The sequence below is a fragment of the Wyeomyia smithii genome, chromosome 3, assembly GCF_029784165.1.
Source record: "Wyeomyia smithii strain HCP4-BCI-WySm-NY-G18 chromosome 3, ASM2978416v1, whole genome shotgun sequence".
NCBI classification, from domain to species: domain Eukaryota; kingdom Metazoa; phylum Arthropoda; class Insecta; order Diptera; family Culicidae; genus Wyeomyia; species Wyeomyia smithii.
Window position 1 is genome coordinate 262,841,986 of NC_073696.1, and position 14,272 is coordinate 262,856,257.

The window sequence follows — 14,272 nt, forward strand, 5'->3', positions numbered from 1 at the left end:
TTTATTTAATTTTATCTTCGATATTCACTAAATACTCGTGTACGGATGGTATCGAAAGAGTAAATTCCCCAATATACACATTCATAAAAGAGTAATAGCCTGCGAATGCTTGTGAATTTTTGGTTTATTTACTAAGATTCATTCAGAATCTATTTTTACATTTCAAAATTGTTTGATGATATACTTTTATTCTAAGCTTTACCATAATAAACGTATATTAGCTGTCTTCGTATACAGCAAATGCAGTTGTAGGTAAATGAAAAAGAATGTCAAGAATGGAATTGTTGATTGCTACGATTTTTTACTGGAACTTGTTAATGTTTTCATTTAGCATATCTTCTTATGTTTGCCAATTAATGAACCTTTGTAAGGGCTTCCATATTATTTTGAAAGTAAGATCCATATTATAGATCTGATTTAATCAGAGTTAAATAAGACAAAATCATTCATTATGATAACGTTAGTATTATTGGATTTAGTTTTTGAGGATATAGAGTTAATTCTGACTTCTGAAGCACCAAGAATTTCCCGTAATGCGTCAATTACGAGAAATTCTTGGTGCTTCTTCAACAATCACGATATGCCTGTGTCTTGTCAAATACATGTTGTTTGCACAAAAAATACTACAGGCATAATATCGCCAAATATAAACGATATTCTTTCGAGAGTGTTGTTGAATATATTTCAAAAATTGATTTCCCTGGGAGGCTGAAAGTGAAAATACGTACAGTCGCTAAGCAAACACATCGATTCTGTCTGCAGATTCTATATATTTTGTAACAAAAAATCCCCTAATTACAGTGTTCAGTCCCACGTCACCATTTCCTACAACCCTAGGGCTGTATACCTTTTTTTTTTTTTTTTCTTCACATAACATTTATTTGACACGGCACAAATACAATTTAATGTTTAACGGCGCCAATTATATCTGATGACTTAAAAACTTAAGCAAATTTTTTATCCTCGCTGCCGACTACGAGCTGAAATTAAGTCTAACTTAAAACTAGCATGGGATTTCCAATCAGTGTTTTGTTGTTCAATGGTCGTCTGATAATCGTCGAATGGTATGTATGGATTCGTTCTGCTGAGCCACGATGTCGTGAGTTGGGACAGAGGCTCGTAGTCCTTGGGTCCTGGTTCTATTGTGCGGGGTCTGGTTGCTGGTTTTGTGCTTAAGGTTCAAACGTGTTCTTGTCGTTTTGTTGGGTGTAGACGGAGGGGAACGGGACTAGACTGGGGCGTGGATGGATTTCAGGAAAACGTATATAAGGGACATGTAGGATAGGTCACGGCTCGCCAAGACATCACGAACAGGAACAGCCGGCTGTCTACCCTCGGCCTGCAGGGAAGCTATTAATTTAGACCTGGCGTCACGGTGTACAGGGCATGACCAAACCACATGCTCTATGTCGCGATAACCTTCACCACAGGCACAGATACCACTTTCCCCGAGCCCAACACGACGGAGATGCGCGTCAAATCTATAGTGATTGGACATAAGCCGGGACATCACGCAAATGAAATCCCGACCTACATCCAACCCCTTGAACCACGGGTTCGTCGATACTTTGGGGATTATGGAATGTAACCACCTTCCCAATTCCCCTCTGGTCCAAGCATTTTGCCAACTGATGATCGTATTCTGACGTACAAGTGCGAAAAATTCATTAAAGGCAATTGGTCTTTCATAAATATCACCGTTTGTTGCGCCCACCTTAGCCAAAGAGTCCGCTTTCTCATTACCCGGTATCGAGCAGTGAGAAGGGACCCACGCTAAGGTAATCTGAGTAGATTTTTCGGATAAAGCACTCAGATGTTCCCGTATTTTCCCCAGGAAATACGGAGAGTGCTTAACATCTTTCATCGATCGGAGAGCCTCAATGGAACTGAGACTGTCCGTAAAGATGAAATAATGGTCCGTGGGCATTTTTTCGATAATCCCTAGGGTGTACTGAATTGCAGCTAATTCTGCGACGTAAACAGAAGCAGGATTATCGAGCTTATGGGAGACGGTTAAATTGTTATTGAAGATACCGAAGCCAGTGGACCCATCAAGAAGTGATCCGTCAGTGTAGAACATATTGTCGCAGTTGATGTTTCGATATTTATTGGAAAATTTTTTGGGGATCTGCTGCACGCGTAAATGATCCGGGATTCCACGAGTTTCTTCTATCATGGATGTATCGAAAAACACAGTAGAATCAGAAGTATTTGATAAGTCGACACGATTTGGAATATTCGAAGAAGGGTTAATATTTTGGGACATGTGATTGAAATACAATGTCATAAAACGGGTTTGAGAATTAAGTTCGATTAACCTTTCAAAATTTTCAATCACGGGACGGTTCAAGACCTCACATTTGATTAGAATACGATAAGACAGGCTCCAGAAGCGGTTTTTCAATGGTAGTACTCCAGCTAAAACCTCCAAACTCATCGTATGGGTCGACTGCATGCAACCTAAGGCGATACGCAAACAACGATATTGTATTCGCTCCAGTTTGATCAAATGTGTGTTTGCTGCGGAGCGGAAGCAGAAACACCCGTATTCAATAACAGACAATATCGTTGTTTGGTAAAGCCTTATAAGGTCTCCTGGATGGGCTCCCCACCATTGTCCGGTTATTGTACGAAGAAAATTCACTCTTTGTTGACATTTTTTCATCAGATACCTCACGTGACAACCCCAGGTGCCTTTAGAGTCGAACCAGACACCAAGATATTTGTGTACCAAAACCTGAGAAATCGTTTTACCCATTAATTGTGTTTGGAGCTGAGCAGGTTCATGCTTCCTAGAAAAAACTACTATCTCAGTCTTCTCCGGAGAGAATTCGATACCTAGCTGTAAAGCCCAAGCAGACAAATTGTCCAAGGTATCTTGCAATGGTCCTTGCAAATCGGCAGCTTTGGCTCCTGTAACAGAGATTACACTGTCGTCTGCAAGTTGTCTTATCGTGCATGAATTTGCCAGACATTCGTCGATGTCATTTACATAAAAGTTGTAAAGAAGGGGGCTTAAACATGAGCCCTGGGGAAGACCCATGTAGCTAATGCGAAAGGTTGCCAAATCGCCATGCGTAAAATGCATGTGCTTTTCGGACAACAAATTGTGCAAAAAATTGTTCAAAATTGGAGAAAATCCTTGTCGGTGAAGTTTACCCGAAAGAATGTCAATAGAAACGGAATCAAAAGCCCCCTTAATGTCCAAGAACGCAGACGCCATTTGTTCTTTACGAGCATACGCCAGCTGAATATCTGTTGTAAGCAACGCAAGACAATCATTCGTCCCTTTGGCACGGCGGAAGCCAAATTGAGTTTCTGATAGTAGACCATTTGATTCGACCCAGTGGTCTAAACGACGGAGTATCATTTTTTCCATCAATTTCCGGATACAGGATAGCATTGCAATCGGCCTATAAGAGTTGTGATTAGAAGCTGGTTTCCCTGGTTTTTGGATGGCGATCACCTTCACTTGCCTCCAATCCTGCGGTACAATGTTTTGCTCCAGGAACTTATTGAACAAGTTCAACAAGCGCCTCTTGGCATTGCCGGGTAGATTCTTCAACAAGTTGAATTTGATTCTATCTAATCCAGGCGCGTTATTGTTACAGGACAGGAGGGCAACTGAAAATTCTGCCATCGTAAAAGGTGATTCTATCGCGTCGTGGCCCGGAGACGCATCGCGAACAATATTTTGCTCAGGAACAGAGTCCGGACATACTTTCCTGGCAAAATCAAATATCCACCTACTTGAAGACTCCTCGCTTTCGTTGACCGTTACGCGATTCCGCATTCTTCGGGCTGTGTTCCAAAGAGTGCTCATCGATGTCTCCCTCGACGTCTCGTTCACGAACCGACGCCAATATCCACGTTTCTTTGCTTTAGCCAAGCTTTTAAGCTTGGTATCAAGCTCCGAATACCGTAAATAGTCGCCAGGTATACCTCCCGTCTGGTAGGCCTTAAACGCGTCGGATCTTTGCGTGTAGACATCGGAGCACTCTTGGTCCCACCACGGAGTGGGAGGCCGTTCTTTGATCGTTACGCCGGGATATTTCTTCGTTTGGGCTTGCAACGCGGCGTCGAGAATCAAGCCCGCGAGGAGGTTGTATTCTTCAAGTGGTGAATGATGTTGAATCGACTCGACCGCTTTTGAAATCATTTCCTCGTATAACTTCCAATCGACATTTCGTGTGAGGTCATACGGAATGTCAATTGGTCGCATGCGAGTTGACCCGTTAGTAATTGAAATAAGAATAGGCAGATGGTCGCTACCGTGAGGATCGAGGATTACCTTCCATGTGCAATCCAACCGTAGCGACGTCGAACATAAGGATAGATCCAAAGCGCTTGGGCGCGCTGGAGGTTTCGGGATACGTGTCATTTCACCGTTGTTTGAAATAGTCATGTCGAAGTCATCGCAAAGGGTATAGATTAAAGAGGAGCGGTTATCATTGTATGGGGAACCCCAAGCCACGCCATGAGAGTTGAAGTCTCCCAAAATCAAACGTGGCGAGGGAAGAAGTTCTATTAAATCAAAGAGCAGCCGTTGCCCAACCTGTGCTCTGGGGGGAATATATATTGAGGCAATACAAAGCTCTTTACCTTGTATTGTCATTTGACATGCGACAACTTCGATGCCTGGAATCGAGGGGAGGTTAATACGATAGAAAGAATAGCACTTTTTAATCCCTAAAAGTACTCCTCCATATGGGGTGTCTCGATCAAGGCGAATAATATTAAAATCATGGAAGTTGAGATCAATATTTGAAGTAAGCCAAGTTTCACAAAGGGAAAATGCATCGCATTTGTTTTTATTTATCAAAACTTTAAACGAATCAATTTTTGGCAAAATACTTCTACAATTCCACTGTAAGACAGAGATAGAATCCTTCATATACGCAGTTGAATTAGGCATCGAAGGATACAATCGCTGCAAGGAGAGGCCATTGGGCAGTCAACTGCTTCAAAAATGATCTAACTGTTGGAAGGAATGCTGTAAGAAAAATTTTAATTGGATCGGGTACATTGAAAGTTTCAAAAATCCAGTCCACAATGTCAGAAAATTTCACTAATCCAGAGTTTGTTTCATCAACTGGGAGTGTAAAAGGAGCAACTGGGGTTTTAGATGTTCCTGGCAGTGCTGGGAACTCCTTCTGGGACTTTAAATTTGCAAGCCCAGGAGGGGTTTGCTTCGGTTTTTCCGCAGCACTGTTTGGTTTGTTTGTACCATTCATTTCACTTTGGGAAATCTTAGGACCTTTTCGGGGAAGTTTAGGAGAGGAAATATTTTTCCTCTTTCTAGACTCCCCAGGATTGGCAAAAGATGTTCCCGCTGGTGAATCGTCAGAATCGGTTTCATCAGAGGACAACAGATCAAAGGGGTTCGAAGTAACGGGAGAAGTGGTAACGGTCTTCTTCAGCATGTCAGCGTAGGAACGCTTTGAACGCTCTTTGAGAGACCGTTTTATTTTATCCCTGCGCTGCATGTACACCGCACATGTCGAGAGCTCATGCAGATTTTCTCCGCAGTGAATACACTTTTCAGCGTTAACACTGCAAGAATCTTCCGCATGAGACTCCCCACACTTGCCACAACGTGCCTTATTGCAGCAGTAGGCGGCTGTATGGCCTAACTGCTTGCAATTCAGGCAGTTCATGACGCGGGGCACGTAGAGCCTCACAGGGAGACGAACCCGGTGGATCGAGACGTGGCTTGGTAGTGCAGACCCGGCGAACGTAACTCGAAACGAGTCTGACGGAGTGTATACTGTTTTGCCACCGATGATCGATGCTGACCGCAATTGCTTGCAGTCGAGCACCTTTACTTCGGGACACGTTTTGTTCTTAAAGCACCCTTTGGCACTTTGCAGTATACACTCGACGGACAGACTCGAATCGGTTATGACACCGTCGATCTCCACGTCTCGTGCGGGTATGTAAACGCGATACTCGCGTGTGAAGAGCTCAGAGCAAGCTATATCGTTGGCCTCTTTCAGGTTACCGACCACGACACGGAGCTTGTTAGGCCGGACCTTGGAAATTTCGGTCACGCCCTTGTACTCCTTCGTCAGGTCTTTAGAAATCTGCAAGAGGTTCAACTTTTTCGATTTCGGTCCTGCCTTTGGCCGAAAATAAACAGTATAGCTGCCCTGGGCTCCGTCTTGGTAAAGCCTGGGGCGAGGGGGGACTGAAGAATGAACAGGGGAGGGGGTAACAGAAGGGTCAGGGTCAGAGGGGTTCGGGGATGGTGGCGCGGGAGGCGAGGGATCTACATCCATCGCGCTATGTTTAGCGCACTAGCGCTGACAAGAACACGTACCTTTTTATTTCTCCCTTCCAGTAAGGTTGGTTGTCCGATCGTTCGAAGTAGCAGCCGTTACAGCCAGCAGCACCAATACAGCAGCACCAAACAGCCACCAGCAGCGAGCCAGGTGTGAGATCACTCCACACAGCGATACAACTCGCTGACACTGATGGCTTCTTCTTTTTCCTCGTTTGTGTCTCGTCCACTGCTGTAGCACAATCCAGCCAGCAGCCAAATCGGCTTACGCACCAGCTGGCAGTCACGATGCGAAACAGTTGCACAAAGGCACGACCTTGAACCCGGATTTATATCACTCGACCAGGCAAACAATGCCAACACTTGTTCACACGTCTTTTGTTTTATACTCTATCGGACCGATCACCAAACACGTCCAGTACTGATGCGTGTTCGGCACAGAATGTGGCTGTATACCTTGTAGTATTTATTTTATTTCTGCCACGACCTTTCGAAGCTTTCAGCCGTAGCTAATGAAGGGTGAATGAAGGCGAATAACTTTGCACACTTCTTTGCTCTCCTCGGGCTTTTTGTTTTGAAGTTGCTTTATTGGTCTTACAAACACTTTTTCAAACTAAATTAGACTTGATTTAAATTTGCTTTGGTAGCCTCTTGTTGTAAAATACAATATGACGCCCAGTCATGAAACTTGAACTGAAAGGAAACGGAAATCTTTTACCGCAAAAACAAACCGCAACGAGGGTGAATGTTCATCGGAAGTGAACCATTCGGTTCTTGGAATATCAGCCCAAATGACAGAGAGTAATTTGTTTGCCATTAAACCCAAACGGCCACGCCACACCACCGTCGAGACAGAGAGGTAGAAAAATTAAGTACATCTATCTGGTAAAAACCCTGACATTAATCTTCGGATTTCCAGTATGGATTTATGCGTTCTTTTATTTTCAGAAGCCTGAATCCCGAGAGGAGCTTATAGTAAGAAAAACTGTTTGGCGTTTAATATGGTCAAGGTATAAACAAGTGGTGATTTTGAAATTTATGAATAAAACTATTGCACAAAAATAGACTATATACCTACATTTTAGAAATTACATCGATAGTATTAAAAAACACTGATGTTTATTTGTTGAATTAATTATATTTTAATGTTTCATTACAATTGCAAATATACGTAATGCCAGAGGACTTTCACTGATCCAGATGTCACAGCATCCGACAGCGGGGAAGGCATCGAAGATTGTCCAGCCTTTTGTAGTGTGTTATCTTTCCGGCGAAAGCGACACAAGGATAACTGAAATTATGCACGTGTTGCCGGAAGAAGGTAAACGAAGCTCGTTCCGGTTCGGTTCGGGATAACAATCGACACGTGTCAGGGGCACCTGGTGCGCCCCTTGCAAATTAACTAATGAAGCGGAAAAGCTTCGTCTCCTTCTGACTTCTGGTTGAAACAACACAGGCTATCTGCCTCCAAGGTTGAATCTGTAGACTAAACAGATAAACCCTTTCCCGCTCCTGCTAGCTAGCAGGAAGGGACAATTACCAACTTGCTGCGTGAGACAATGGCTTGGGATAGTTAATTGCATATCCACCATCTTTAATGTGAAGTTTGCTTCGCTTTTAATTAGGGGTTAATTAAAATCGCATTTGTTGGGTGAAGAGTTTTATCCAAAAACTATAATTGATTGTTTTTCCAGAACGGTGACCTAGATTTGGTCTTAAATCATGGTTGAACGGGAAAACAATACGTGGAAATAATCAAACTGTCACAATATTCAATTTTCTATCATGTTCTGCTGAAAATAATGCCCTCCACTCCACACGAAATATAACGACATTTTTAATCAAGCTCTGCTTTCACGATATTCGTTTTCATTACCGGTGAATTATTTATACTTGTCGAACAACTGCACTTTTTTCAATTTGAAAATTTATCACATCTAGTTTTTCATCAACATCATTCAAGCTTTAACGATAGCATTTCAACCATTTGAATGATTGATAAACGTTTTTTCAATCTTGGCGTGAGCTTTATTTCCACAAAAGCGGTTTTGGAAAACAATCTTGCTCTACGGGTGGGGTATAGGCTTACCAAATTTTATCGAGAGCTATCTTTTTTATTAATTGCCTGTTCGAAATTCAATGTTCAACGGAGTTGTTCATCTGTTATAATAAAACGCAAAAAACACTAGTGGTGTGATCTGGTCTTTCTCATTCGATATCAATTATTTATTAGAATGTTTTGGAACCTAAACGTCAATTCATTGTAAAGTAGCACACACATACATTCAGAAATATTCGTATACGTCCTTTGGTTTTACCTATGTCGGCGAAAAAATTAAATTTCTAATGCAACACAAATGCAAACCAAACCACTGAGGCAAGCCGGAAAAGTGGGGTTAACTCGACCATGCAATTCTCTTTCTGTCTAATTGGGTCAGCCACACGACTGGCAACTTTCTACAATTGTGAAATGCAGGCACGTCAAAAGAAGCAAAACGTTAGAACATAGAATCCAATTGCACTGTCGGGTTCGGTGCTTTAATTTAATTGATCTTTACGACGGTGCTGAAATAAAACACGAGAACAGCACTCTTGCTACACGCTAAAGTTGAATGGTGTTTAACCACAGAAATATGGTGCGGAATTAGCGCAAGTTTTGATTAGCTTCGTATCTTGGATAACAGCAATGACACATCTTTTGTTAAAATATACTTTTTCCGTGATCTGGCCATGTCTGTGTATGTGCGAATAAAAAAACGCAATAATTGCTCAAACTCTAACTTTTACGTGTTCCAATGCAACGAGTCGGAAACCATCGGCTGTCGTAATTAGATCTATTCAGGCGTGTAACAAAGTCTTCTCTCGTCTGCTTCCAATTTAGCAATATTATTTGTCGTACCTTTTGACTCTCGGGGTGCGCTACGATCAGAAATATAAAAATAATGCTGTTTAATACCGTTTACATGCGGTATATTTCTCGTTGTGAAGAACTTTTCCAGAAGTCGAAAGGCGCCCACACCGAAATACGATGATGTCCAGAGATATATAAGTAAAAGTATGAGCACTCTAACGGATCATTGCTCCTGTCGGCTGCGATGTGACGATGGCTACGAATCTAATGTTATCCCGCGTCTAAGTTTGAAGGACGTAACGAAACCGAATTAAGATGGAACCATTGGTAATGACACTAGATTGACTATCTAATCAATACAGCAATTTAATTTTCTCGGGTGTTCGAGCGTTACTTCAGAGTTTTTTCTGAGAACAGCTAGAGACTCCAGCCTCCTACAGAGGGGTATTGAGAAATAATAGATTCAGACACCACTGGCGAATGAGAACATAACTTCACAAGCAACAAATAAAGATACAGTACAGCGGATTTAATCGTGACTTCTGTTACCATGTGCTGTAGCCGGCAAACATCGCACCAAGTAGAGTTGAAAAAATTGATCTGATTTCCGGTTCGAAGTCCGACCGGAAATAAATTTTGAAATATCGATTCCATCCTAAAACGAAGCGTTCCGGAACGGGCAACGAACCGGAAAATGTTCCCGAGGTTGGGAAATTCAATTTCGACAGTAGAACAAGTTATGATGAAAATCACAGACAGAAAATCGTCTAGTCGCACTATCGTACGACGCACTTTCCATTAAATAGGGTATATTGTTGCTACCATACATGTTTGGAAGGTCTCAAAATTTTGCCAGTGAGTTTTTTTTCCTCTCAGTTGAAAGGTAATCATTTACTAAATTTTTGGCTTTTATGGAAAGCCCGAATCTTACGTCTATATTTTGAAATGCACGACTCTGCAACTATCCACAAGCAATCTATTCATTCATTCATTGCATGTTGTTGGGTAAAGTTCAGTTTCGTTGATTGACCAGTAGCAGGTATCTCTAATACTGATGCTAGGCAATGGCACTGGCCAGAACGGTTCGTGAAAGAGTACTCCACCGGATAGAAGCATGTTAAGAAAATAATCATAATTTCTGAACCAACCAGAGGTAATTTCATCACAAAACCCCAAAAGCCTCTTCGGTACCGTCTTGATTATCTCCCCTTCTAGGTTTATCAAACAAGAATTTCTACCAAATTGCAAATCAAAGAACTCGACATGGTGAAAGAGTAATTTTCTCCGATAGTAGGTATGTCCGTTATTAGTGTGTTGAGCGGAGTCAAAGTAACCAGGTTAGTTACTTATTTCGAGATCGGATCAGTTTTCAATTTCAAAAGACTAGATTAGTCAAGAGATTTCCTAAGCTTCGACACACATTATTTTTCTAAGGAAGGAATATTAATTTAAATTGACACATTGTTTGACGCCAATGCGCCACATATTAGAAGCTTGACTGAATTCTTCCTGTAAATTTATTTTAAGTACATTATAATCATCCATGAGCACACGGAAGCCAGTTACTTGTGGTGTAATAAAATTCATTTGAAAGATGTGAATGAATATTTAATACAGATCTCTTCTTCACACTATTGTGTAACTTTTCCAAAGGACTCAAGAAATTGTCTCCTCTTTCACTCGGTTTCTTGAATTACAGCGTTATTACAATAAATTGTCAACGATTTCCTGCCTCAAATCGGAAGGTTCTAATATTGCCTAGCTTATTATGCAAAGAGTATCATGAAAAAGGTCAGAATATCTTAGGTACTAATCGAAGAGAGAATAACAATACAGGGTCTCTCATTGTTACTTAGTTTCTTTCGGAAAGTGACGCGAGTCTTTTGTTTTCGATTGGTGTGACATCCTAAAAGAGACGCGGGGTGGTCTTCGAAACTTCACTGTTAGAAAAATGTGCCAAAATTTTTGTCGAATCGCATATCAAAATTGCATCCATTATCTCTCCTCACCATCGTTATGATAAAGATTTAAAAAAAATCCACGCAAACGTAATTTCCATAATTTTCAAACAAAATCGTGATTGACGAACTGAAATTTAAATGAGAGTATAACATACGTGACGTGTAACATTCATAATTTTTACTGTGTAGTGACAAAAAATTCCCGAGGATCAAACAATTATACTGTTGGAATTTGATTGACTACTTTTTTCTTTCCCCTCTCTTCTTTCTCTTCTCTACTCTTTCCTTTCTCTCTTTTCCCATGTCTACATTGTCTTCTCTACTCTCTCCTTTCTCCTTTTTCCTCTCTCCTCTCTCCTCTCATTTTTCTCTCCTCATTTTTTTCTCTCTTCACTTTTTTTTCTCTAGTCACCTTCTTCTTTCCTCGCTTTTTTCTCTCCTCACTTTCTTCTCTCTGCACTTTTTTCTCTCCCACTTTCTTCTCACTTACTTTTTTCTCACTTTCTTCTCTCCTCACTCTTTTCTCTCCTCACTTTTTTCTCTTCTCACTTTTTTCTCTCCTCGCTTTTTTCTCTTCTCACTTTTTTCTCTTCTCACTTTTTTCTCTCCCACTTTCTTCTCTTCTTACTTTTTTCTCTCCTCACTTTTTTCTCTCCTCGCTTTTTTCTCTGCTCACTTTCTTCTCTCTGCACTTTCTTCTCTCGTTACTTTTTTCTCTCCTCACTTTTTACTCTCCTCACTTTTTTCTCTTCTCACTTTTTTTTCTCCTCACTTTTTTCTCTCCTCACTTTTTTTCCTCACTTTTTCCTCTCCTCGCTTCCTTCTCTCCTCACTTTTTTTCTCCTCACTTTTATCTCTTCTCACTTTTTTTTCTCCTCACTTTTTTCTCTCCTCACTTTCTTCTTTGCTCACTTTTTTCTAAACTAACTTTTTTTTCTTCTCACTTTCTTCTCTCCTCACTTTTTTCTCTCCTAATATTTTTCCCTCCTTAGTTTTTTCTCTCGTCACTTTTTTCTCTTCTCAGTTTTTTTCTCTCGTCACCTTTTTCTCTTCTCACCTTTTTCTCTCTTCACTTTTTTCTCACCCCACCTTTTTCTCTTCTCACCTGTTTCTCTCCTCACCATTTCCTCTCCTCACGTTTTTCTCTCCTCAGCCTTTTCCCCCCTAACCTTTTTCTCACCTCACCTTTTTCTCTCCACACTTTTTTCTCTCCTCACCTTTTTCTTTTCTCACCTTTTTCTCTCCTCGCCTTTTTCTGTCCTCACTTTTTTTCTCTCCTCACTTTTTTCTCTCCTCGTCTTTTTCTCTCCTAACCTTTTCCTCTTCTATCATTTTTCTCTCCTCACTTTTTTCTCTCCTCACCTTCTTCTCTCCTCACCTTTTTCTCTCTTCACCTTTTTCTCCCCTCACTTGTTTCTCTCCTTACTTTTTCGTCTCCTCGTCTTTTCCCCTCCTCACCCTTTTCTCTCCACTTTTTTTGCTCTCCTCACTTCTTTCTCTCCTCACCTTTTACTCTCCTTTTTTTTCTCTCCTCTCTTTTTTTCTCTTCTCTCTTTTTTTCTCTCCTCTCTTTTTTTCTCTCCTTTCTTTTTGCTCTCTCCTCTTATTTTTCTCTTTTCACTTTTTTCTGACCTCATATTTTTCTATCCTCACTTTCTCACTTCTCATTTATTTCTCTCCTTACTCCTAACCTTTTTCTCTGTTTACTTCTCTTTTTTTCTCTCCTTTTCTCTTTTTTCTTTTAACTTTTCTTCCTTCTCACTCCTTTTTCAATCTTTTCTTTCCTCACTCTTTTCGCTTCTCAATATTTTTGTTCCTCAATCTTTTCTTTTCTCATTTTCTCTCCACTCTTTGCTTAACTCACTTTTTTCCCATCTTTCTTTTCTCCCTTCTTTCTCTCCTCCACTCTCTCTTTTCTCCACTCTCTCTTTTCTAAATTCTCTCGTTTCTCCCCGCTCTCCTTCTTCCTTTTCTCTTTTCTCCCGTCTTTTTTATACCCTATTTTTCTTTTCTCTCCTCTTTTTATCTTTCGTTTCGTTTTTGAACCTCTTTCTTTCACTTCTCTATCTATTCTCTTTCCTCTATTTTCTCCCATGCTTCTTGTTTTTCTGCACATACTTTTTTGCTCGCAATACTAATACTAACGGACCTCCCAGTTGGCCTCGAAGTACGATGCTGGTCTAACAAGCCAATTGTCGTGAGTTCGAGTCTCGGCTCGAGAGGTACTGTTAGTGTCAGTAGGATCGTAGCGCTAGCCCCGCAATTGTCCTGTACACTGAACAGTTGGCTGCGAAGTCTGTGTATAAGGAACAGAAGGTCGAGTCCATAATCGGAATGTAGCACCAAGGCTTTGCTCTACTAAAACTAACGCAATACAGTCAAGTTGTTTAACGTGGGTTGTTTTTGCAAGAACTCAAAAACGATACAAGATATTGACCTCATTTCAATCACGATTTCCGTTTTAGAACAAAAGTTATTATATATGAGTTTAAAAAACACACAAATTTTAGTGTAAATACTGGAAATTTATAACATTGCATTTTCTACGTTATTTTTCAACTCAATTTAGTCTTTCTTTACGTGGTTCCATACAAATTTGGAACGTATCCCCGGCATAAAAAAGACGGACTGTATTCTCTAATCGCTAAATCTTGATATTTCCTCATTATTTCTTTTTTCTCTTCTCTACTCTACTCTATTCACCTCTTTACTCTCTTCACCCATCAACCTTCTCTACTCTTCTACAGCCAAATGGAATGGAAAGAGAGGAAAGAACGGTTTTTAATCTCCAATCTATGGTAGATCAATCTACATGGACCCCTTTCCTTTATTAACCTAGAATGGACCACTCCTCAGACTAACTGAATTTCTCTGAACATAATTCGTAATTTAAAAATGTTCATGATGCAGAATGGCTGGTTAAGATGTTTCCTGATGGAAAATTTCTGAAAATTCCTCGGGTTTTTGCTTTAATTGAGTCAATCTGACGAATGGTCCACTATAGGATAATTTACCCTGCCTTCCTTTCGCAGAGCACACCTCTTCAATTCAAAATCAAATTGAAGTAGAGTAAATTAACCTATGGTGGACCTCCTTATTTTATTATTCTATAGTGGACCACCTATCAGATTAACTCCATTTCTCTTAACATTAATCGAAATTTATAAATGTATATGATGC

At 40.6% G+C, this 14,272-nt stretch overlaps 1 protein-coding gene across 1 annotated transcript; it reads right to left on the reverse strand.

Annotated features, from left to right (window-relative positions):
* Nucleotides 1-12,370: 12,370 nt before the first annotated feature.
* On the reverse strand, nt 12,371-12,967 carry LOC129729236 (merozoite surface protein 9-like). Its single transcript, XM_055687733.1, is given in 3 exon segments — nt 12,371-12,446; nt 12,800-12,892; nt 12,957-12,967. Coding segments are annotated over 3 exon segments (180 nt in total).
* Between the last annotated feature and the right edge of the window lie 1,305 nt (nt 12,968-14,272).